The sequence below is a fragment of the Pungitius pungitius genome, chromosome 11, assembly GCF_949316345.1.
Source record: "Pungitius pungitius chromosome 11, fPunPun2.1, whole genome shotgun sequence".
In the NCBI taxonomy this organism is placed as follows: domain Eukaryota; kingdom Metazoa; phylum Chordata; class Actinopteri; order Perciformes; family Gasterosteidae; genus Pungitius; species Pungitius pungitius.
In genome coordinates this window covers 13,368,782-13,394,992 of record NC_084910.1, presented here as the reverse complement: position 1 = coordinate 13,394,992, position 26,211 = coordinate 13,368,782, and the positions used below count along the sequence as shown (strand labels likewise).

The following is a 26,211-nucleotide window of genomic DNA, read 5'->3' as shown; positions in this document are numbered from 1 at the left end:
CATCGTGTGGTAACTGTGCAGCTTCTGATCCGTAGTCAGACTAGCTCAGGTGGATAGACAGAGGGTTGAAGCTTAGTCTTTAAGTGCTCGAGACATTTTAAAGATCACATGTCAGGAAAATAACATTAAAACTGTCATGAGGCTTGTGTACATGCTGTTGTGCTTCCACTCACACAGATATGCTTGTGTCATTATCAAAGAGAAAAAAGCGCGAGCTGTTCCTCTTCAGCCCAATAAGGCTGTGTTCTGCCCCCGCGGGCTGTTTAGTGGTTGTCCAGTGGTTCCTCTGTGGCCTACAAGGGGGTTGTTTCATGGTTGTAAATTGGGCTGGCCCTGTGAGAGCTGGTGTTATTCTAGGAAAGGCCTGTTTTCCTTCACTTACCCACTCAGTCTTTTTCCTCCTTTCACCCTTTTTCTCCTCCGCTATATTGATGACTCAGATCTCCCCAGAGTGGAGAAGGTGTGGTGTTTATCGCTCGTCAAGGTTTTGTGTGTGTGCCTGTGCGCACGCCCCATCAGCTGTTCAGATCATATTAGTCTCGCAACTGCTTTGGCTCAGCACAAACTGGTGGAACTAGTTTTGCAAGTAATTGTTTGTCTTTAGGGGAAATGGTTTCTTTGGTGCTGTTGCATGTGTGTAGCTTGCTGCTAGACACATCTACAGCACACCGGCATACACACACACACACACACAGACACACTGGCTGCAGACATTTGAGGTTCCGCAGGTAATCCACTCTTACTTAAAACAGGTGCCATCTTGCTGACATACACTAATGCGCGCTTACTCATACAAGTAATTACATTTTCACGGAGACCTGGATTACACACATGCAAACGCGCGCACACACACGTAAACGTGGACAGAGTATCATTTTAAAAGCTCCCTCGTTTCTCGCATACCCATGGACACGACGCACTAAGAAAAGCATATTTATTTTAATTCTTTCCTGTAACGCAGGAATGTGTCGGCACAGCAAATGGCAGCCTACAGAGAAGCATTACCCATCCGGATGATTTATGGCCTTTTGCGTCCCAAAAGGGAACTGGATTTCCTCTTTTTGTCTGTGTTAAAGCACATATCCCTTTTTTTTGTTGCACACACACATAGAGATACCAGACTCCTGGCCTACTTGCCTGGGTTCACTAATGCTGTCCTCTGTTGTACCAGACACTTCAACACTGTCCTCATTTATCAGGAGACTGTGTACCAACAGGATTCCTCGGCTCCCTTTCCTTGTCTCCTCTGCTAGATTCAGGCAGACGGACATTAATGTTTCCCCTTCTGTTTCTCTGCGTCTCCCAGGGGCGTCGGGTCAGCGAGTGAAGGTGGAACGAGAGGTGTCGTCGTATCCTGGCCAGACTGTCAACCTGCGCTGCGCCTTCACAGATGCTACTGGGACTCAGCTCACAATGGTCAGACCTTTTATACCATTTTGTTTTTGTTTAAGTTAGGATTGGATCACTTCCTTCTACATACACCTCTCAACTGGGCTTGTGGTATGAAATTTTAATAAAAACACAGTGCAAGTGCTTGAAATTGCGAGAGACCACAATTGCTTTTACAGTCGAAGCGAACATATTGGTCATTAGACGGATACACTATGTAATATTTGACTAGACATAAAGGGATAATAAAGATCCCTAAGACTGGTAATTGTTTTTCATCACATTTAGACTTCATATTTTATTTCTTTAAACAAACAATTCTAACTACTTTAGCCTTAGGGATTGAATATGGTAACATAAACTCTTGGTTGCATTCCAAGGGAATTTCACAACTGTTTGGTTCTTTCTAAGATTGAGTGCTTCCCCAGAAAGCGTCCCATCCATATTCATACCTGCTCCACTTGATTGTGATGCAGCAGTATACATGGCCCCATGGAGTTTACAGAAAACAAAATGGATGTTGTCTTAAAATGCTTTGCTGTGTCATTTATCAATGCTATGATAAATGAGGCCTGCTGTTGTTCCCCAGTCACTGTATCAACCCTGACCGCTGACCCGGTGCCCCTTTGCCACAGGTCACGTGGATCTACGAGCCCAAGGACGGAGAGCGGATCAACATCGCTGTGTTTCACCCCAGCTTCGATCCCAATTACCCCGACTCGCCCGTGAAGGGCAGAGTCAGCTTCAGTCCCAGTCCTTCAAGCATGGAAAGTCCCTCCATCGCGATAACCGATGTGAGGATGACCGACGAGGGGAAGTACATCTGCGAGTACGCCACCTACCCCAGAGGCAACGAGCAAGGCATCACGTACCTGGTCATGCTGGGTAAGGTCCCTAACGTAATCAATGTAGTGTGTATGTATGTACAACTTTCACAGCATGAATGTTGTTCAGTCAAAACTATGTATAACTAGAGAATTGGCCGAATGTCCAAAACTACCGTTGACAATGAATTGGCTTTTCTTGCCAAGTACCTATAGTTTCCTACCTCTCATGGTCTCCTGCAGTGTTACACCTGTTGATTCAAGGTGCGTTGAAGCTGTTGCAGCTTTGCAAAGTAGCCTCCGCCTACCACTCTCTAGCTCTCTTCCACCCGCAGAGGTAGCAAGCGGGTTAAAAGCATGTCCAGTGGGGCTTAATTGCTATTATAAGTGATATTGTCAGATCAATTGTGTCCTGGTAATGCAATGGAACCGTGTGTCCAACCTTGGCCTCCAGTGCCTCTGCTCCTCTCTTCACTCTCCAACGCATCGTGCCTCCCCAAAGGCACCATATTGATCCGGCTGCTTGTCATGCCTGCTGTCATCTCCTCCCCCACCCCCCGATACAACACTCATATTACGGAGGGAGATTAAAGGAGGAGAAGGAGGAGGAGGAGGAGTGGAGGTTGAGGCACGACTGTGATCATGTAGTGATTTAGAATTTGTTTATGCAAATTATTTTCCAATTGTTCATAAACCCTGGCGGGTGATGGTGATAGAGAGGGGAATAGGTTAAAGAAATGTAGGGAGACTTAACGAAGATTTAATGTTGCACCGGTGCTTCTAAGTGTTGATCAATGTAAGTTTTTGGATTTGCTTTCGACTGAAATTGTTTATAGATAATGGTGCACATTAACTTTCCCTGATTAGTCCTATTTGATCTAATTCTACATACTTGTCATCCATCCATCAGCTAAGCCTCAGAACTCGGCCTCCATCGTGACAGTGCTAGCAGGCAGCACACCGGTCGTTGTGGCTCGCTGCGAGTCAGTCGACGGCCGCCCCGCCGCAGAGATCTCCTGGGTGACCGCTGCCAACGGCAACGCGACTACGCTGACCAAGCCGGGTGCCGACAACACGATGACTGTGACCAGCGAGTACCGCATGGTTCCCACAGCGGCAGACAACGGGAAAGACCTCAGTTGCGTGGTGGTGCACAGGACGCAGGTCAAACCAGAGAGCTTTGTGTTGAAGCTAGCAGTTCAGTGTAAGACGCCACGCACGCACGCACACGCACGCACAGCACTACATCTATTCTATGAAATTGTTTGCTGTATTTACTCTTCTAATAGCTGACTAATTGAGTTCATTGTCATTTTCTCCTTACTTCTGCCTTTCACCTCAGACCCCCCCGAGGTGACAATAGTTGGTTATGACAACAATTGGTATGTGGGTCGCACAAATAGGGTGCTCACCTGCCAGGCTCACGGAAACCCTCCTCCAATGACCACCGAGTGGAAGACGTAAGTATCCGCACATCCTTCACCTCCTTTATGTCCTGCTCCTTATGCCTTTCCCAGTGTTTCTTTCTTCCTTTTTATCTTATCTCTTTGCCGCTTAATCTTCCTTACTCTTTATTTCCAGGTCCACGGAGCTATAATCAGCACTTTGTATTATTGCCACTACAGCACCGCGCTCTGATTATGGAGATAGGAGTATAATTTCTCATAATGGAGTCGGCGACTCGAGATTTAACCCTCGCGTATTGAGAAGCACAATATGGTGCCCTCTTTTCCCGTTCATTTTGGTATTTTCTGCTATTAATGCAAGAAATATAAAAGAATAACGACACAAACGGAACGTCTGTTACTCAAAAATAGGAGTGATGAGCTTTTGGGCCCGGATCCAAAGGTTTTTCCCCCTGTATGCGTCGTATTTTCCTTCCCTGTGTGAAGGGGGTACTGATTGGTTTCGCACTGCCGATCATTAGATAATTAGATGACCTATACAGTCTTTTTCTCTCTATCTCCATGCTCTCCATTGAGCCCGGAGTTAAACAAACATCAGTCCTCTACCTTTTTTTTAAATTTCTGTTTTGTCCTTTTTGTCTTTCTCATGCTGCCATGCGCGTGTGCCACCAGCATGTCAGGAGAGATGCCGTCCATGGTGCAGATCACCAACAACGAGCTGAAGGTGTTGAAAGTGGACGACTCTGTCAACACCACTTTTGTCTGTGAGGTCAGCAACCGCATCGGAACCGGCAGGGACCAGGTCTCGGTTGTTGTCAGAGGTGAGTTTGAGCACACAAACCATCAGACGCTGCAACAAGTGAACACGAAAGCATAGAGATACATGTGTGCACGTATATATGCGTGTGCATAAACCGCTCCCAAGATGTAGGTCAGATGGCATTTAAAAATACACTTGAAAACCTGCTTTCATTAAAGCAGCGTGTGCTTGACACAAGTAAAACCGTACTTGTCTGTGATGAATTACCATTAAAATCACTTCCGAGATCACAACTCCATCCATTCGTGTAATTTGTGCCGGCTGCAAATGTGCGACCACGCAGATGAATTGGATTAAAGGGAATGTTTCAGTAAAGCAGTTAACATTTCAGAATTGAAATGAAAAACACATTTGTTGGCTCGCATCATCCAAACCTTCCCCTGGCTTGTATAGAAAAGCATTCATATCATTGCAACTCGATCGAATGGAACCAAGTGACCTTTCATCACACCTGCTACACTTTCCTGGTGTGCTACACTCAAGCGACCCAACACACACCTTGTTCTGCCTCGCATGGCACGTGACCACACACACGTTCTCTGTGCAGGGGCCTGTCTTGGCTGTGTTAGAGTAGGGTGAGTGTGCAGCTGCTCTGTCCATGTGTGTGTTTGCATGCTTTAGGATACTCTGTCTTTGTGTCCCATTGAGGATGCCTTTTACAGTTCTGTGTCTTTGCATGCGCTCAGTAAAACTGAATCACAAAGATTCTCTTCTTAAGCTGTACTCAAGGTCTGTCTATCGGCTCTGTACATCATATGGCATTTACGAAGCAGTTATTCACATGGTTTTATTTTAGTCTGTTCACATTGTGAGCGTTGCAAATAGACACAATTATATTTTTGCTTTTCATTTTTCTAAAATGAGAGAGAGCGGTCGGCCCGCTAAAGCCGTGGTCACAAAAGCTTCGGGGTAGCTTCTCCGCAGTACCATTTGCCGTCACTAATGAAAGGAGAGACTAAAGCAAAGCAAATGAGCGTGTTCATTAGTCAGTGACTTGAAGACGAGTCTGCAATCACGAAAAGTGATGTATTTAACTCAGTGACACCGTTGACCTTGAAACAGAGGATTTCAGTGATGCCTTTGGTTTAGCTGAGACTAGATGAACGCTCCGTGTGTGTCCGTGTGTGTCCGTGCGCCGTGTATCTTGTTGTACCATACGTAATGGTGCCTGTGGTGCAACTTGTGCATTTTTGCTTCATACAAAATACATCCCTCCACTCTTCTGCCTGCACTTAACCGGAAGTTATTTTCTGCTGACATAGGACTAAATCCTGCCTGTGATGGCAGAGGCGGTGTGTTTCTCAAGTGGCTCTAGTTTAAAAGCAACCCAGCTACTTCATGCCCTCATTTTTTTTCTTTTTCTTTTTTTTTTCTTGTGCTCTTACTCAGTCTCCACTTATTTCCCTTTTTTATTTTTTCTGTCTTTTGCTCTCAACCCCCCAATCTCTCTCCCAGTCCCTTGGCTCCTTATGGTGGAACAGCATGCATCACCACTCCTCTGGGGCCGTTCTGTATTGCTGCACAGTGGTGTAACTGGCTTCTGTAGCACAAAGGATGTCACCATCTCATGCTGTGTTTTAGAATTAACAAGCAAGGAGGATGCAACAATCGAGGGAGCAGAGGGACGAAGGTGGAGGCTTTTAAAGTAATAACCCGGAGAACGTGCGCCAGGACAAACCAGTGCCAGCAAGCTCTCATCACACCGAGAGAGGCTTGCATGAGGGAGAGAGGCAGAGAGCAGATGCTGACGGCATTTAAAGCTCCCCTTTGGGAATCTTGTGCCGCTGCATCCTATCTCCAGTGCTTTCGGCCTCCGCTATCTCCCAGCATAGCTTGTGTGTCGGTCTGTCTCCAAGCCTCTCAGAGCGGATCAGTCACCCTTTGCTGCTTCAGCTCCTGGCTGCTTCTCTGCTCGTTCCACCATCCGCTCCATTTCTTCTTCGTGTCTTTTATCCTACGTTTTCACTGTTCTTCCTCCCACTTTGTACTTCCCTCTCTTCCCCTCGATTTTTTTTGTTGCTCTCGTCTCTCCCAGTGTTGAACTTCCCACACTTTCCTCGTCCTAACATCTCCATCTGCTATTGCGCTCCCTCAACCGACCACCTCCTTCTCTCTTACTCACTTGCAGTGGAGGAGGAGGGAGAGGATTAGGTGTGAGCTAAATTCGCGAGCAGTTAAAAGGAGGCAACCAGCGAGTGCATGAGGATTGGCTGAAAGGCCAAGTGATGGCGAGACGTGTTCAGAAAGAGATTGCGTTTGTATTAGTTTGAGAGAAATGTAAGAGTGGATGATGGTCCAAACGGAGCGAGAGAAAGATGCGGAATGACTCCAGATGGGATTGCAATGCGGACCTGTGGAGGCTAATGTGAATGTGTGTAGACAAACCGGGCTAAGAGGGGCCGACAGGCGTGAAATGGCCAGCACCTGCTACATAGCAGGTCCCCCCCACTCCTCTACCCCACAGCTGCTGACGCACACATGAATCTGACTGTGTGGGTGTTGGCCCGTATCCCTCTGCCCTCATTCTTGTCCTTTGCCCTCGGAGGCAGAGAGGGATGCATGTCATCTCCTCACCTCCTCTCATCTTCGATCCTGCTGCTTACTCACACACACAGCAGTAGTCTACCAATGCTCTCCCCTCCGCTTTCTTTCGATTTATCTCTCCCTCGCGATCTTTCCTTGCAGATCGCTCTTTTCTTTGCAGCTCCTCATCCTCAGTTAGCATATGCTCTCTTCTCATCCTCCTTATCTCTCAGAGGTTGTCTTTCAGCCTCCTCAAGTCTGGCGCTGATCTGCCCGCTCACAAGACTCGTGCCCCCAGCATTCATTATCTCACTCTCTCCCTTTAAGCTTAACTCTTTAAAACCAGTAGCTCTTCCTTAATCACAGCTTAGTAGTCTTCATCTCTTCATCCATACATCCATCCCACTATTCCAGTCTCCTGTTGCAGGGCTTCTTTGAAGCTAACTCCCCCCTCACCTCCCATTGTTTTGCATAGGGGAGCTGAACCCCAAAATATATTTCCTCTAAATTTGGTGCATTCTTTCCCATTTGCAAAGTTATCTAAAAGGGGAGTTCAAGAGCACAGGGTTTTGACAATTTCCTCCCCTGGGTTTGGGTGTGTGTGTGTCTGCCTGGATCTGTCTGTCTGTCAGTGTACATCTCCGGCCATGCGAAAACGGCCAGGGAACAGGTCTGATGGAGCCAAGTCTCCCTCCAGCCGGCTGCTGGCCCCATGCCCACCGCTCATTAGCACACACAGCTCTCTTCAATAAGTTAACATGCTGACAGAGAATACTTTTAAGCTATGCTCTAGGTGCAGCCCAGCATCAGGCCACTGGTGGGTGTGTGTGTGTGTGTGTGTGTCCGACCATGCATGTTTTTCGAGGCTGCAGTAGACGTTACTTCCGCTCCATCTCTCTCATTACTCGTGGTCACTTGGAGCTTACGGTTGTGCTGGACATGACTTCATAAGAAGCGTTTGCTTTTTTGGCTTCCCCAGTATGTTTTGTGTGGGGAAGGGGTGGGAACTGTAGTTCTGGATGTTTGTTTTTCTCCCTCCCCTCCTGTTATCCACACATCATGCATATTGCATTTTTTTTTCATCCAGCAGCATGTGTTTAGAAGATGTCCTCTCCTCACCCACTGAAATAAATTTCTCTGGTGCTTTGTTAAGATGTCTGGGTCTGTAGTGGCCTGTATCCGGAGCCTGGGGTAGTTTCTTTTACATCAATCTCTTGAATCTTTTAAGCGTTGTCTCTGGAATGGTAGAATGAAATATGAATTATCACCCACGAAAGGATTTTCCCCAGCATAGACTTTGACAACAACCCTTAAGAAATTACTTTATTGACGCTTTCAAAATAATTGGATGAGAGGAATTTAGGGAGAATTTGCATTTCAATTTCAGTGTAATTCCCTTTGACAATGCAATGTGTGGCAGCAGCCGTCTCCAAGTGCACAGAGATTGTTGCCAGGTTGCGTGTGCCAGAGCCCCACTGAGCCTGAGGTGATAATGCATTTCTTGTGTTCCTGTTACAAGTGGACACTAAGGGCCGGCTCCCACTGTCATTGTGAACAGGAATGTTTAGCAGTGCTAGTGGGGAAAATACGATGGGAGAAAGATGTGCTCGGGGCATGCTGGTGGAAGAAATTGAGAAAATATAGCCAAATATTACCAATTTTAATTAATCCTTTCCTGCACAGAGGAAACTGTAGTGTGCAACAAATACATGCGTTAAGTGGAAAGACGGCAGTGAAAATAGATTCAGTGGATCCGGGGAAGAGTATGCGGGAGACAGCTGGTGGAGTGGAGGCAGAGATGGAGAAAGGACTAGTGGAGGAGAGGCTGAAACAAAGAGGACGAGGAGAGCAGCGCAAAGCTCTTTTCTCTTGACAAGAATCTGTGTTACAAGAGTAATTCCGTCAACTCTGTAAACTTAACAAGAGGAGCCGGCTTCTGATGGATTTCAATTGGCAATGACAATAAGAACCTGACTGATTCACTACTTTTCAAATTGAGGCAGGGATTTCTACTGCGGTGTCTGCTGTTTAATCCTCTGCTGCGGCTGGTGAAGTGCAATGAGTGGAAAGGAAAGCCAGAGAAACCGACAGGATGTTCAGCTTAGCCGAGAGTTTTTGATTTTATTGTGCACTTCATGTGCTTAAGACCTGAAGGAAGCGGGATCACTTTAATATGAATGGATGATTAAAAAAACTGTATTCCATAACATAAGGGTTCTCTAACCATGTTCAGTACAATTAATTCAGTTTATTTCCCCTGGAACATTGAAAATGATCAATTTAAAAATTGTGAAATGTTTGTACTCTTTCTAAAAAGATCTAAGCTCTAAACTTGTCTGGTTTGTAAGTAGAAATAACATTTCAGGGATCAATATTCCCTTAGGTTTAAAAAAGTAGGTTTTGACGGGAAGCACGATGATTCAAAAATAGCTTTTGGAATAAAGTCAAAGCTGTACATCAATTATACTGAAGTACTTTTCCTTCCTATACAAGTTGTTCTTGTACGTATAACGTCTTTGAAAGTGCTACAGTGGATTCGTACAGCATGAGTGGAGCTGACCCTTATCTCCAGCAGTGTTCGTCCTCCATGCCCACTGAGTTATAGATGATGACCACATGGGTGTTAGTAATTTCAAAAGAGAGGCTCGTGTTCAAAAATTGGAAGCCTGGATGGGGACGTCTGGAAGAATTCAGCCAAACAACTTCTCTCGTTCTGGTAGATTTATTCATCAGATCACAGGTCAAGTATAAGCGCTGCGTTTGCAAAGGCAGGAGCAGTTCAGGCAGCACGCAGGCTGTAGGAACAACTAACTAACATCAGCAAAAACATCATGTTTTATAACCCAAAAGACAAAGAAAAGATTTCTATTGGCCCTAAGCTGGCGTAGGGGATGAACCTTCTCCCCCCGCCTCTAAGGATCCGGTCACATCCAATGTGCAGACCAACTTGCCTAACGTAAACAAAGAACAATGGTTGAGTGTTGGTTGGGGTGTGGTGTGAACCTCCCTCCTTATCTTACACATCTGCTGGTTGACCCGCTGACCTTGCTTCCTTAGTCAGAACAGAAACCGATCCCCTTATCAATACACACAGAGAAACCTCTGTTTGTCCGTGCGGGTCCCGACTCTTAAATCAAGTCCAGACAGGAACCCCCATCCTGCCAGACTGTCTCTGACTTGAATTCTTCAGCAGGACAGGGCAACATTTTCTAACTTAGCACAAAGAAAGAAACTTTTGATTATCAATCCCCCTTTTTACATAATTCATTATGTAAACCAAAAAATCAAAAGAAACGACTAATCTAAACGCTAAAAATCTATATCAGTGGGTATTGGGTGAATGCAGCAGTCGTGGAAATTTCTAAACATTAAAAAACACTAGAACCTATATCAGTGTAGAGGGTGTATGCAGCAGTTGTGGAAATTTCTATGCATCACAAGAAATACTAAGAAATCTATATCACATCTAAACCGAGTATAATAGACACAGAAATACATCCTAGCCCCAAAAACTATCACACCACCTACGTGCATGCATCCACTATATATGATGTGTGCAACAGTTAGCAGATTATCTATTCAGGGACGTTGACCCTAACGGGGTTTCTTCTTCAGGTCCATTGAGGTCGGTTCTTGCAATATCAATCTCCTCCATTCTCCCACAGCCCTAACAATTGGATCCTTTCATGTAACAAAACCATCTTGTATGGCAGGGGCATTTTAGCATCTACTGCAGTGGTGATGCATTAAAGACATAATTGTCTGATACAGGGATCTAGTATCCACAAAGGGTGAAGGCTACTATGCTATACTATAGTACAAAAACAGTGACATTATCAAACCCTTTCATTGTCCAAAATGTTGACTTAACCAGTTATTAATGGGATTGTCTATGCCAGAGTGTTCAGCTTATTTAAAGGACATGGCTCGTAGTCTATTTAATGCTCTAGTAAAGGATCCATCTGGGGCAGAGTTATTTAAAAGGAGAGTGTCAACATATTTGACTATAAAAACGCCTTTTATCCCATGTGATGTACGCACAACAGTCTCGTGTTCCATTATTAACTGGTCTATTTTAGTTTTAGTTAGTTTTTTTAGCTATGTTCCTTACACAAGTGGGGTGCCATATTTCCATATTATCTAATTTGCCACTATATTGCATCAAAATCTTAATTCTTTAATTTGTTCTACACACCCCCTTTTGAAACAGAACAGAAACCACAAATCTGTTCTTTTCATAAACACCCAGATAAAACAGTTACAATTTGTCAGTTAGGACACAGAAAAACCATCTTCCAGGTTGATGCTGGTGAAACATCTCTTGTCAGAGCCTATTGCATTAAACATAGTGTTAAACATAGAATTTGGGGCGTTAATAGTGTGTTGACACCACAACTTAAAACTCAAATTGTGCACCGCATGATAATCGAGCTTCTGGTTCTAGGGACCCAATTAATCAAGGTATTCCAGGGGAACCTCGTCTTTTCCAAAACGCCTGCATCCAGCAATCCTTCAATTTATTTCTATCCCTACTGCTTATTATCCCTTACGGGGTACTAAGGACGGTAAATTTGGACCGTTCCATTTAACCATTTCAATTCAATTACCACCGTTGCAATTGGAATCAATCCCACATCAATCAAGCTCCCTCTTTTGTCCAAAATGTGTCAAGAAATCTACCATGAGTTGTGTTTCCATTGTCAGTGTGTGGTTTCACATGTGTTTCTCTGATTTGAGTTTACTTCAAATGTGTGTGCAATAGTTTAATATTTGTAGTGGGCTCCCAGTCCGTGGCATCAACCCCTGTCTTAACGATTGACCCCATGTTCTCAGCTTCTCCTCTGCTTTGGATGATCAAGGTGATGTGAGGAGCCGACGTCTCTCGTAGCGCATCTGCTACGCCTTGTTTTCCCCACAAAGATGTCACAGACGTTGGGTGTCCATTCAAACTCCAGTCGTAATCCACAGGATATCATAGTCCTCCTCAGGAGAAGACAAACAGTTAATTGTACAATGTTCAGTCCGGTGTAACACCTTGAATCAGGAGCTCCAACAGTGAACAGTCTCATGTAGATCAGGTTGGTCTTAGTCTTCCACTCTCTCCCACCAGACGTCTGCCTCTGTCTGTGTCTGCTGGACTTCAGCTTGCAGCAGCTGGCTGTCAGAGTGGGGCGTGGATAGAAAGCAGCCACTCCTCTGATTGGCCCGAAAATCCGGCACAGCATTCCTTGATGGTGGCAGATGGCATGTTCACTGTGGAATAGCACCAGAGTCCAGCATACATCTGTAATGTCTTCCATTGATCGTCAGAGTAACCTCAGGTTCTGGAACAGGTTACCATCAGCCATCGGATCTGGGCACCACTATGGCATCTATTATAGTGTGTATGGTGCTTGTGGTGGATGGACATCATGAGGGTCTCGAGCTGTGTTGGACTGAGGCCTCTGGCCTTTAGGTGATTAGGAGCATGCCCTGGAACAATTTCCAGACTGCCCACAACAGAAACAATTATTTTCTTTGTCTAAACTGCCCCTCATTCATCTTACCTCGGCCTCGGTTGCCCCTCCCCACTGTCTTCTCGGTTGGCTGTAGCACCGTACAGTGGGGCCCCCGTCATGTCCTGTAGTCCTGCTTGTACGAGGCATAAAGTTAGGGACAGAGAGCCTGTGGAGGAGGGTATGCGTCTGGTTGCTGGTAGACGGCGCCTTAGGAGAAGGGAGGGTTATCTGGATAAAGGCTGAATTGGTGCTCACTCTCACCCAGTTCACCTTCTTGGGATATTAAAGTCTGATCCTTGGCCAGAGCTTCGCAACCCAATTATCTTACAATTAGCTAATTTTCTTAATTTTTATTTAATTGTAGTTTATTCATTAGTCCTGCTAACTGTGGCTGATAAGAAACAATGTTGTACATTCATCACAAAGATAAACTTGTTCTTACTCTCCGGTATCTAAAGCCTTGGTATAATTTCTCTCTTTACTTGTTCAAACATCTACTGTTTTGTTGAACACAATTCAATCAATCTAGAAGGGTTAGGGTCAAAGATCTTTAGTTTTAATATTCAAATTGTATCATAATGTATCTGTGTAATTTTATTAAATTCTGATCATTTAAACTTGAGGATTGTGTTTTGCACAATCAATCCATGCCCAATATTTCTCTTTTGTAGTAAGTAGCACAGCAAAACTGTGTACACGCATCTCCATCACTCCTGTTGAGGCCTGTATCAATTTAAAACATGGTTAAAAATATGCCCATATGAAGTTAAATCTAATATCCAAATAACCTCAAGACCTCTTAGGCGATATCTCAAATTTTGTGTTTATCCCCAAAACGAATTTCCCTTCTTGCTCTACTATATTTGTTTAAAAATGTTCATTTTTATTTGTTCTAATCATTCTACGTTAAATCCTCGATTTAAGTGTTGCACTTAAAAAGAAAGTAGGTCAGGGCATTCGTTGTTTCCTGTTGAAACACGATCAGCACCTGTTGTGTGTTAACCCTCGAAAAGTTGGAATATATTTGATCAATCTGTTTGTAAAATCCCATCTACAATCCAATTGTTTGTGTAACTTTGTAACTTTTGACATTACAGTAGTGATGAGCCAAATCATCTAAACTAAAAGGAAAAAATATCCTCTTTATGTCCTAATATTTAAGAAAACTACATAGACTTAATCACATCACTGAAGAATACTTACATTTAAGATTCATGTCATTCAACAGTATGTGTGTGTGTGTGTGTGTGTGTGTGTGTGTGTGTGTGGTTCAAGAATTTGCTTGAGTTGCTCCAAGTGAGCAAGCATCTCTTTGTCCAGCCTTAATGGCCCCACCGTTTCTCCCACGCATCTTCTGACTGCTGTGACCTTGTTACTCCCATAAAACCCTTCAACAAGATCTATTATGTGTCTTCTAGCATATCTTCCTTCCTGCATGTCTACAACTCTAATGATTTCACTTCCTGCATTTTACTTCAGTTCTTTCATTGCTGTAAAACTCTTCAACCTCCTCTAACCTTCTTTACACTTCCACTTTACCCTCTGTCATACTCTGAAACACTTGTGTGTTTCTCTCATAACCTTTCAACTTCAATCTCTTCTTCACTTACTTACTTCCCTATTTTCCTTCCATCTAAATAAACCATCCAATGGCCCCCATCATTACAGTCGATTTGCTCTAAACTTGTGAACTACTATCACTAGTGGATGGACATCTGCAGTTGTATCAATCACTAAAACCCACAGTTTTAAACAATGTATCAGAAGGTTAATCCCAAACCACCAGTGAAATAAACAATCGGACTAAGAGACGATAAATTCAGTTTGCAGCAGACCCATCTGGTCAGGACTTCCTATCCTACAGCAGCCTGAGTGTCTCCACTTTTACTGCTTTTCGGCCCAAAAGCAAAACGAAGGCATATCTGTTACTTGCAAACACAACTTAGCTCATGTCCAAGTTGGGATCCAATACATTCACTCATTCATTCATTCAACACTGATAGAGTACAGATCTCTCATGTTTAGCAGTCAAATGCAGTGTGTAATACTTGTTACTTGTTGAACCATTACAAGACGACAGTCTGTGACAAAGTTTCCATATTTTATGTCCTGCTACTATCAATATTCCTTGATCAGACATTTGCTTCCATCATCAAGATACTGTATCAAGTGTATCGTGCACTATACACTCAATATCAGCACTCAACGATTTACAGCTCATCTCTGAGTGTAGGAGACTAAAACTACAAACATTAATACCAAACGACTGACACTATATACACCTACTCTCCTCATTTCTCATCACTTCTTAGGTTTCAAATCATTACTTTGATGCAGGTTCTGATCTGGCCGAGTTTCCTTGATAACATCACCCTGTCTCATGCTTGTTCTGTCCGAACCGGGTGATTGATTGCTGTTTTCCTCAAGCTACGAGTTGGGACCTTTTCTGACCATCCCGTGACCTTGTGGTGTGTTTAGATTACTCTAATTGACAGGCTCCGGCTGGGGTCTGTCTTTCAAATACCCAACTTGTTTCTCCCAGAAATGTTCTACCACATTTCCACATTTAGTTACAGTTCTTAATAACCTATTGTTGACCTCATATAGTTAAATCAACATTGGGGTAATAGCTTGGAGTCCTAGAAACTCATTCACATAGAAGTCATTCATGCTTCATTATAACAACTTTATTCACTCTGAAAAAACAGGATAACCAAAACTTTTTGATATCTCCAATTGTTGTTTTGTTTGTAAACCTGTTGTTGGATCTACAATCCCTAACTGCACCGACGCTTGTGCGTGTCTCACCCATAAGGGGTGTTAACATATTAATTTATTCTGATTCGTCAAACTAACTGATTTATGTGAACCCCAAATGACACAAAATCATTAAACCATTACAATCAATTTTTATTTTATATCTTTTTCTTTTGCTACGTCTATCTAATTCACTTCTTGCACTGAACTTTTCTAACTGCCTGTGTGAAACTCTGTCGGCATCAATAATCACACAACTTTATAAGAATTGATCTTCTTTCCACATTGTCTCCCTTTAGCTCCTAGCACTGCGTGTGCTTGTGTGTGTGCTGGCTCCGCAGCCGGCTGCAGCACCCTGCTGGCTGAGTCTCTGTCTCATCATGATAAGGGGCTCCGCAGCTGCAGCCTTCCTGCATCTCTACGTCCCACTCCACTTATTTCTGTTACATGTTTCCTTTTTTAATTTAAATTTTTTTCTTTTCATAAATCTCTCATAGATCTTAAATAGACCCAGAGTGCCTATTTTGCATCATCCCATATCATTATGGTTTCCTCTGTTTTCCTCACAGTTTCACAGGTTATTTTATTTGTTCACACATGGCTTTAGAACACCAGAGAAAGGACACAATGCCCAATACTGTGAACCCAATCAAGAAGCTTCTACTGTATTAGAGGAATACAGCGCTCGATTGTTGAGGCTTATAACACCAGTTCACCTGTATTGTTTTATTTCTCTCATGTTTGTATCACCACTATTGACTATGATTTTCCCTTTTACCCTTTAATACATATCCCCACAAATGTGTAATCCGGTCAAACACTTTTCACTGTCAGATTCTCAGTCCTTTTCAAGTCCTGATCCACAGCTTCTAGGTTCGGTAAAACACCAGGAGTTACACCAACCACCCACACATTTCCCAGTATGAAAAATAACAAATCTTTCCCTGTGTCCTTATTTCGTCATCTAATATTCTAACCTGCCAGTCCCCATATCACACTAATGGGGCTGCAGGACCAGAGGTACCTTTCAACTTGGGTTTTCTTCTGACTAATGATTAACATAAATTTAAACCCTGCTCTAATCTAAACTGCCAGTCCACGACATACATACGTGTAACTGCAATCACCAAAGGGACCGTTTCAACTCTGGATTTCTACCGACTAAGAGTCGACCTCAGGGAACTCAAGTGAGCCCCGTCATTCCTTTTTAAACTCTATATAATTACCTAAAGTTCCCTACCCGCTGAGTCCCTACTCTTACACTGAATCGCCAGCCGTACTGCATGCGAACGTAACGATCTGCGATCACCAGAGGGACGCAAACTTCAACTCTGGATTTCTAATGACTGAGGGTCGACCTTCGATAGCTCAAGTGAGCACCGTCGTTCCTTTTTAAACCCTGTATTTAATTAACTAAATCCCTACCCGCTAGGTCCCTACTCTTACACTGAACCGCCAAACCTACTGCATGCGAAAGTAGGACTGCGATCACCAGAGGGACGCAAACTTCAACTCTGGATTTCTACTGAGTATATATTTAATTAAATTCCCTACCCTATGGACACTCATTCACTTTCCCTAATGTTGAATTCAATGTGATTATGTGCTTATACTTTACATGTGATCATCAGAAAATTTTGAAATTTAGTTTAAATTTAGTGGTCTTATAGGACAGAGACGTATTCTGCAGTTGACAACAATTATTTTAGATTTGTCCAATTGCAGACTTTTCATTCCTTTAGAACAAAAAGGGGCTCGTCTGCTCACCCATTCTGTAGCGCGCTCCTTTGTTGTCAACGCTGAACCACGCCGCCGGCCTTCTGCCTGTTCCGGAAAACGGATGCCCCCTCGATCTTCATCCAGGTCAGCCAATCACGTCGGGACGTCACCAAAATTGTTAGTAATTTCAAAAGAGAGGCTCGTGTTCAAAAATTGGAAGCCTGGATGGGGACGTCTGGAAGAATTCAGCCAAACAACTTCTCTCGTTCTGGTAGATTTATTCATCAGATCACAGGTCAAGTATAAGCGCTGCGTTTGCAAAGGCAGGAGCAGTTCAGGCAGCACGCAGGCTGTAGGAACAACTAACTAACATCAGCAAAAACATCATGTTTTATAACCCAAAAGACAAAGAAAAGATTTCTATTGGCCCTAAGCTGGCGTAGGGGATGAACCTTCTCCCCCCGCCTCTAAGGATCCGGTCACATCCAATGTGCAGACCAACTTGCCTAACGTAAACAAAGAACAATGGTTGAGTGTTGGTTGGGGTGTGGTGTGAACCTCCCTCCTTATCTTACACATCTGCTGGTTGACCCGCTGACCTTGCTTCCTTAGTCAGAACAGAAACCGATCCCCTTATCAATACACACAGAGAAACCTCTGTTTGTCCGTGCGGGTCCCGACTCTTAAATCAAGTCCAGACAGGAACCCCCATCCTGCCAGACTGTCTCTGACTTGAATTCTTCAGCAGGACAGGGCAACATTTTCTAACTTAGCACAAAGAAAGAAACTTTTGATTATCATGGGGGAACGGTCGGAGGGTCTGCAGGGAGTTGTCATACTCTCAGAAAGCACTTAGAGGCCTGAACTCCTGGCCCCCTAAAAGAAAAGCCTTTGCAATGCAGTAACAGTCATGATTCTCCAAAGGGTTTACTCATCAGTCGTCTCTAACATGGTATCAAACATCCATACTTTTTGATGAAATGACTGAAATGCGTATTCTGCAAGTACCGAATGGTGGTTAGCTTAATTGTTATCAGATACTTTATGATTGAAATCAGAATTTAGTTGATTTTGTCTTTTTGTTCTGATTGGCGGCAAACATAACTATTGCATACACTCACCGGCCACTTTATTAGGTACCCCATGCTAGTAACGGGTTGGACCCCCTTTTGCCTTCAGAACTGCCTCAATTCTTCGTGGCATAGATTCAACAAGGTGCTGGAAGCATTCCTCAGGGAGTTTGGTCCATATTGACATGATGGCATCACACAGTTGCCGCAGATTTGTCGGCTGCACATCCATGATGCGAATCTCCCGTTCCAACACATCCCAAAGATGCTCTATTGGATTGAGATCTGGTGATTGTGGAGGCCATTTGAGTACAGCGAACTCATTGTCATGTTCAAGAAACCAGTCTGAGATGATTCCAGCTTTATGACATGGTGCTTTATCCTGCTGAAAGTAGCCATCAGAAGTTGGGTACATTGTGCTCATAAAGGGATGGACATGGTCAGCAACAATACTCAGGTAGGCTGTGGCGTTGCAACGATGCTCCATTGGTACCAAGGGGCCCAAAGAGTACCAAGAAAATATTCCCCACACCATGACACCACCACCACCAGCCTGAACCGTTGATACAAGGCAGGATGGATCCATGCTTTCATGTTGTAGACGCCAAATTCTGACCCTACCATCCGAATGTCGCAGCAGAAATCGAGACTCATCAGACCAGGCAACGTTTTTCCAATCTTCTATTGTCCAATTTCGATGAGCTTGTGCAAATTGTAGCCTCAGTTTCCTGTTCTTAGCTGAAAGGAGTGGCACCCGGTGTGGTCTTCTGCTGCTGTAGCCCATCTGCCTCAAAGTTCGACGTACTGTGCGTTCAGAGATGCTCTTATGCCCACCTTGGTTGTAACGGGTGGTTATTTGAGTCACTGTTGCCCTTCTATCAGCTCGAACCAGTCTGGCCATTCTCCTCTGACCTCTGGCATCAACAAGGCATTTCCGCCCACAGAACTGCCGCTCACTGGATGTTTTTTCTTTTTCGGACCATTCTCTGTAAACCCTAGAGATGGTTGTGCGTGAAAATCCCAGTAGATTAGCAGTTTCTGAAATACTCAGACCAGCCCTTCTGGCACCAACAATCATGCCACGTTCAAAGTCACTCAAATCACCTTTCTTCCCCATACTGATGCTCGGTTTGAACTGCAGGAGATTGTCTTGACAATGTCTACATGCCTAAATGCACTGAGTTGCCGCCATGTGATTGGCTGCTTAGAAATGAAGTGTTAACGAGCAGTTGGACAGGTGTACCTAATAAAGTGGCCGGTGAGTGTATAAATAGGCTGATTTTGATTTCTGAGAAACATTCCCTGAAACAGGCAACAAAATGCAAACAGAATTTGGTGGTGGTGGTGAGACTTGTATGCTGTTGCCACAGTAAATTGTGACATTTGAAACAATACCAATCCTTCTCTGCAAACCACTTGTATTTAGACTGTTTTGCTGTTGAAATACCTGTTAAAACACACTGTACTAATATCACTGCAGAGGGAAGTCAAGGGAGCGGAAAGTGTGAGCTTAGAGAAGTACGATATGGCTAACAAGTCATATGGGATGTCTCCATAACCCTAAACAATACACTACCGTACCTCTCCCTGGAGGTTTAAAACACAAACAGAGGTACTGAGCGGAGGACTAGAGAGCCCAGTTTAACTTGTACCGTCCTCTTCAATCTACATTTTGTAAAAGCCTCAGTTTGGTTCAAAATGAACGTGAAATGTCTTCTCTTGCGAATGTGCATGTGTACCATGGCTGTCGTGACTAAACAAATAGTGCTGCTGATAAAAGTGACTCTCACTCGCTCAGAGAGGGGTTGCTGAAGTTTCCCCCTTGCTCATGGCTTTCAGGAAGACTAGTCATTCCAGTCACTTACTCACTCTGCTGCCTCCTCCTCTTCAAATTTCCAACATCCACTCCCCAATCCATCATTGTCCTCCTCCACTGCATGGCCTCCACCTGTTTTGCCCCCTGCACGCGCCATTCCCCACTCCTTCAGAAAGTGCATGTGGCTTTCAATCCCCCCCCCCCCTTGCCTTGCCATGTGATTTGCTGTGAGCCTTGAAAGGACCCTGGTTGTTGAAGGGCAACACGGTGGGAGACGTGGCTGCGTTGCTGTCATGACGTGGCTGTGGGAATTGGGACAGGAGCAGCTCTGAGGGAAAGGAGGAAATGTCAGTGTAGGAAGAGGCTCAGCACGTACACACACACACACACACACTCTGACTGTACTGACACCTCAGCACTCTTACACACTTCACTGAACACAATTCAGACCAGCACCACTGACATCCTCCAACTCTTACCTTTCTCCTTTTTTCCCTTGACACCCTTTCTTCCTTCTCCTCTTTATGCTGTCTCCATTTTCCCTCTTGCTCTCTCACCGTGTTTCACACTGTTCTTTTTTTTTCTGCTTTTCTCAACCATATTCCTTTCTTCCTTTTTCTCCCTCCCTGCCTCTCCTCCTTCCTACAGAGCCCAGGGTGAACCCATCCAATGCCGGTGTGGTGGCAGGCGCTGTGATCGGCTCCCTGCTGGCCCTCCTTTTGGTCGCCGCTCTCATCGCCGTACTTGTCACCCGTAGCCGCAGGCAACAGCAGGGTTACCGCGCCAATGGTGGCAGTGACATGAAGACGCGCATGTTTGGCGGCAAGAAGGCCAGCAAGAACGGCACGAGTGGGGTCAGCGGCGGCGTCATAGGCGGCAACAACAACGGTCCCATGTACGGCTACAACGAGAGCTCGTCCCACCAGGGCCTCGGAGAGAAAACCAACCACCAGCACCAGCCGCTCACCATTGGGGGCCGGCCTGAAAATGTTCCCACCGCACCCACCGCCCAAGACATCCTGCTCAGCAATGAATTGGACGACGTGGAAAGGAGGAAGTTCGATGAGCTCGAGGCGGAGGAGAGGTACGACCACTTCACCGGAGGGGCCCCCATCCTTCAGCTTCGCCCACACGACCAGGACGACATGATTGGAGATTACATGGATGACGACATGGAGTCCCAGCGGGATGGCTCAGTCATCTCACGGACTGCTGTTTACGTATAGAAGAGGAAGGGAGGAGGAGGAGGAGGAGGTGGAGGAAGAGGAGAAAAAATGGAGGGATGGAGGATTCCATGCGAAGATTTTTTGGCTGTCTGATAAAGAAATTAATTCCATTTTAGTTTTGAAAATTGATTTTAAACATGGCCTATTATCAATCACAGTGCAGCCCCACAATGAAAAGGAGAGTTTGGAGGGATTCTCTCAAAGCCGCGTCGCTGTAACTGAACTGAAACTCAAACCATGAAAAGGAACAACTTGTGTCACACTTCTTCTGCTCATGCCATCACTGGGATCTTGACAAGGACTCTTGACAGACTAAAACTGAGAAACTGTGTTGCGTAGGAGTAGAATAATGGATTCACGATACAAGCTTTGCTTTAAAGGCGGCGGCTCTCTTGCATATTCACTCTTATCTTCACCCAAACTGTAGAAGTGGAAGGGGTTGTCAAGCAGTTACATGTTGCCTGCAACCTCCTGTGGGACACCTTTTGATTTGGTAATGCACTGAGCTATCACAGCCGGTGTGTTTTCAGTAGCTGGGGTCGGGAGGGAGGTTTTAAAGGTATGGACCGTGGCCATCAGGTGATTTAGAGGGAACAAAGAATTTGCTCTCATCTGCTGGTGAGCTTTCATTTCCACTCCCTCTGCCTTCCCTTCAAACCTCGGCAACAGTAGACGCGCTCAACTTAACATTTAAAAGGAACACTAGGTTCTGATGCACCAGAACCTAATGCTTTGTTTAATTCAGAGCATCTGAAAGTAGGTTTCCACGGAGTTTGGGCAAAGCTCTCATCGAGGCATTCACATGCAGAACTTTTGTCCTGTGCCTGGAGGTAAGAGGTGGTAAGCGAGCGAGTGAGGAGTAATCGATCTGACGGGGTCAAGGGAGGGAGAGCGGCATGCAGGAGGACTAGAGAGGAGCTTGTCTGTTCTTTTCTCCTCCTCCTCACCCTCGTCTCTTCAAAACGCTCCCGACAGGAGGAGTTTGATTGGTAATGAGCCGTGAAGTTGCTCGCTTAGCTGGGACCAACAGATTGCCACTACTTATCATTTATGACGTGGCGATTGCTCCCCCTCCCACCCTCTATTTCTCTATCGTTCATTTCTCCCTCTCCCTCTCTCTCTATCTCTCTCTCTCTCTCTGAGAGTTTATGGGGAGTTCATGATTTATCGGGTAGTGTCGGGGTCAGGGCCACGGGGAGCACTGTGGTTTTTTACTGCTCCCGATGTGTCAAACGCCCTACCTACTCTATTCCATCCTCGCCTTCCCTGACATGCTAGAACTGACTAATCCACCTGGAGTGACCAGTGTGAACTCCACCGCATGGATGCCACCGTCTCCTCCCACACTGTAGTAAGTGTGGGAAGAGACGCAAAGGTTGCGGCCGCACCAACTCTCCAGGAGTCGAATGGACTAACGGGCAAAAAGCAATGAGATGGCCCTTTCCATGATGCCGCTTCAAGGCCGATGGTCTCCTGATTGTTATTTATCCTTCTAACAAGCCACGGGAGGCCCGCTCAGACTGATATTACTGCGTGGTTACTGCACGCTGCGGCCTTTAAGGCGGAGTCTTTACATTGGCATGCATCACTGTATTTATTTAGGCACTGGAGGCTTGTGATGGACAATCTGTAAGAGAAGGCCCAGTGTAGCTCCTTTTTAATCAGGATTTTCCTTGCCTTCTAATCAACTAACCTCTTGACCCACTGGGAATCGGGGGAGAAGAGCTTTCTGACTGTTGTTCCCTGTTGTAAAAACAGGGTTGCAGTTCGCTGCCGGTCGCGAGGTCAAATGCATGGTGACCCTTTGCCAAGAGCAAGGAGGACTGAGCTTGCCAGCATTTCCTGTCTTAGCCGATATAAACCTTGAGGTGAGAAACCCTCGCGTACAGTTCAAGTACCTGTATAGGACGAGGCATTGCTAGTTTGCCATAGTGATGGCTTTTAACCTTTTTAGAGAGGCAGAGCGGTGAGAGTCACAGGGAACACATGACAGATAACGGATACGGCTTTCAGTGTTTGAGCCCCGTCTGGCATATCGAAAGCCAGTGTGTTCAATAGGATTATTGTCTTAATGGCCTTTTACATAAATGCCACTTCTGTCAACCTGGGGTACAGTCAATTTACAGGACACAGCTGATTTTACACAACCACTCTAAAGATTTAAAAAAAGAATGCATTGACTTATTTTTGCACTAGTTTGTGTGTCACTGCAAGAGAAATATGAATCGTATGAAATCCTTGGTTTTGTGGGTGAAAATAGCAACAAAGCTGTGTATGTACATCTTGGTGTGAGGTATCGTGTACTATATATGTAAGCATCTTTATTTTTTTTGTGAAAATGTGGATATTTATAACAATGTAAATATCAGATGGATGGAGCCAGTATTGCCGGTGTTGTGGAAGTACACACAAAGGTGTTGTCTGTCTTTTAGGCCGAAACTTCAAATGTCTCAGATGGCAGTCAGAATGTAATTTTTAATCTAATGATTGCCTCGGTGGTTTAGATGTTAAAACTTGTTGGACAGACTGAGAGTTTCCCTAAACGGTCAATTTGTATTGGTGAAAAAAAAAAGCGATAAATGCCTGTATAGTGATTTGTTAACATTGACTGCATTTCCACATAATAAGCACAGTTTTTTTGCACAATTGGCTTCTCTCCTTAGTCACGACAGACACGCAGCACAATGCAAGAATACCCACAATACTCAACATTTATTGCGTGGACCGTAACCACACAGGTCTGTTTTGTGTGTGTGTGTGTGTGTGGAGTAGTGTGTTTTCATGATGCTCGGAGGCTTTGGGTTATATCTCCCTGCCGTTGGGGCTGTAACCCGAGTAGCCGCCCTTTGTCACCACGGTAAAACTGGCCACCTGGAGATATTGCTGTGCAGTTTGAAGACACACTCTTATACGCAGAATGCAGAGAAACATTCGCCCACACACAAACACCCCTCAGTCACTCTCATTATGCTCACTCTCACAGCCAAACTGTCCAGAAGACGCGTCATACCTGACAAGTCTGCCTTCTCCTGACATAAGCCCACACAAATGTGCTCCCATAGCCCCACACACACACACACACACACACACACACACACACACACACACTTCTCTTCCTGTTCAGTGGCTCTGTCAGGACATATACAGAGTCCTCTTACAGTGAAAAGAGCTGCAGCGTGATGTGTCCCCCTGCTCCACTGCGTTTGTATTCCTCCAAATGGTCCAACCCCATCGGGTATCGCCTGAATGACCCAGCGGAACAGCGACAAACACCCATTCAGGGGCACACCTTTCACCCTGTGTCTGAAACTGGCTTTTTGGGATTGTCGGGTCCCTTTTTTGTTTCACACGGGGAATATTGCTTTCATAACAATGCTGCCACGCTGACCTGCTCCCCCTCCCGAATCACATCAAAGGCTTTTAGAGTCGCACAGCTTTCCTCCTGTCTCCAAAATGTTGTTTTCGTGCTCTAACTTCAGCAACCTCTGCGACCGCCTCCTCTCTCTCTCTCTCTCACTCACACACACACACACACACACACACACACATCATTGGCACCCACCTGAGCACCAAGTTAGGCTTGTTAGTACCAAATGCTTTTGGAGAACAATCCTGGCTCGGGTCTAGCCCAGGGGTTAGGCAGTTAAAGTACACAATGTATCCCCACACACACACACACACACACACACACAGTCCTATTCCGCTGGAATATGTTCCGCTCCAAACAATTGATGACTAATCAAAGCCTTATTATCTCCCATCTCACTTGCATAAAAGAAGAAAAAAAAGAACTTCCCTGTGTACATAGTATAAATATATAAATATGTAGCAGAGAAAAAGATATTACTAATTTATGGTGTCACGTTTGTGTAATTCTGTGACGGCAAGCATGAAGGATTTATTTTACCCTTTTTTTAGTTTCCTGTGTTTTCTGTTATTTTGCAGTGCTTTATCATGTTTCTGAGTGCTTTATTCTTGACTGCTGCGCTGTGATTGCGGCCAAAACTGGCAAATGTGCTTCTTCTATACAAATGAACTCAACACACAACAAAACAGTTTTATCCCAAATGTGCTTTTATTATCGACTGCTCTGTGTAAATGTTACTTATGTTTTTTTGTAATTTTGTTTTTGTTGAATTTATTTTGCTGCTTGAAAAAACTAAATTAGAATTGTCACCATTTTGTCTTTCTATATCTTTCTTTCGTATTTGGTTGCTATTAAAGGTTTCTTGATTTTTGAAATGTTGCCGTTTCTCTTCTTCCCACTGACTCAACACTGGTTAGCTCGGATGACTGAGCATACAAGTGCCGATCATTGATTTTCACTGATTAGATTTATAGATTAATTGATCGGGATATGAAGTGCCCCCTCAGTCTCTTGTCACCCATCCTTCTCACACCCCCCCCCCCCACCCGCCCTGTGTGTTTTATCTCACTCTCATTTCCTGCTCTCGCTGCTGTCTAAGTTTTGTTTTGATAAATCTTTGTGTCAATAGGTGTGATAACAAGCTTATGAAACTGAGTACAGGAATAGGCATTGGGGCATTGCAATCGTCCTGTACTCAAGCTCTGCCTCCCTTCCAGACTCCTTTACGTTTCTCTGGTTGGATGTAGCGAACTGGCTACCTTGGTAACCAGTGTATAGTAGACAGCAGTATTTCTTTAAAGGGTACATTTCTCAGCTGGATATGTGGATTATGAAGAGCGGTGGAAGAAGGTTGAATTTCCATATGCATAAACTACACATAATCATTATGTTCAGTGGAGCCCCAACACCTCTCAGGCAAACGCAGTGCTCTCACACACACTCACACACACCTACACAGAAAGAAAAGGGTAGATGTGAGGAATGCGGTACTGTAGCCCCAGTGGTTTTCCGGGTGGGAGGCCGCTTGTGTTTTCAGTTGGGGAATGTGCAGGCCAGGCCGAAACTCGGTGAATGGAGCGCCTCTCAAAGGCTGCATTGTTTGAACTCTGACTAAACTGGTTGGTTTGGTCAAATTTTAACAGACTGACACGTAGAAAGTGTGTGTGTGTGTAAAGGTTTGTGTAGGACCGTTGCGGCGTGGGAATGAATGTGTGCTTTCATGCGTGTATGTGCATCTGCCGTATTTTGTTTCACACACAAGTGCCCCCTCTATTTTGCCATCAAACAATAAAATC

At 44.7% G+C, this 26,211-nt stretch overlaps 1 protein-coding gene across 1 annotated transcript in view; it reads left to right on the top strand.

Annotated features, from left to right (window-relative positions):
- Nucleotides 1-25,290, top strand: part of si:ch73-22o12.1 (nectin-2) — a 49,931-nt gene extending 24,641 nt beyond the window's left edge. The window contains exons 2-7 of the mRNA XM_037453394.2: nt 1,307-1,416; nt 2,025-2,274; nt 3,124-3,417; nt 3,556-3,673; nt 4,292-4,440; nt 20,471-25,290. Of these exons, the coding sequence (XP_037309291.2) occupies nt 1,307-1,416; nt 2,025-2,274; nt 3,124-3,417; nt 3,556-3,673; nt 4,292-4,440; nt 20,471-21,048 (1,499 nt within the window). The 3' untranslated portion in view covers nt 21,049-25,290. The remainder of the gene's footprint in view (nt 1-1,306; nt 1,417-2,024; nt 2,275-3,123; nt 3,418-3,555; nt 3,674-4,291; nt 4,441-20,470) is intronic.
- The last annotated feature ends 921 nt before the right edge of the window (nt 25,291-26,211 follow it).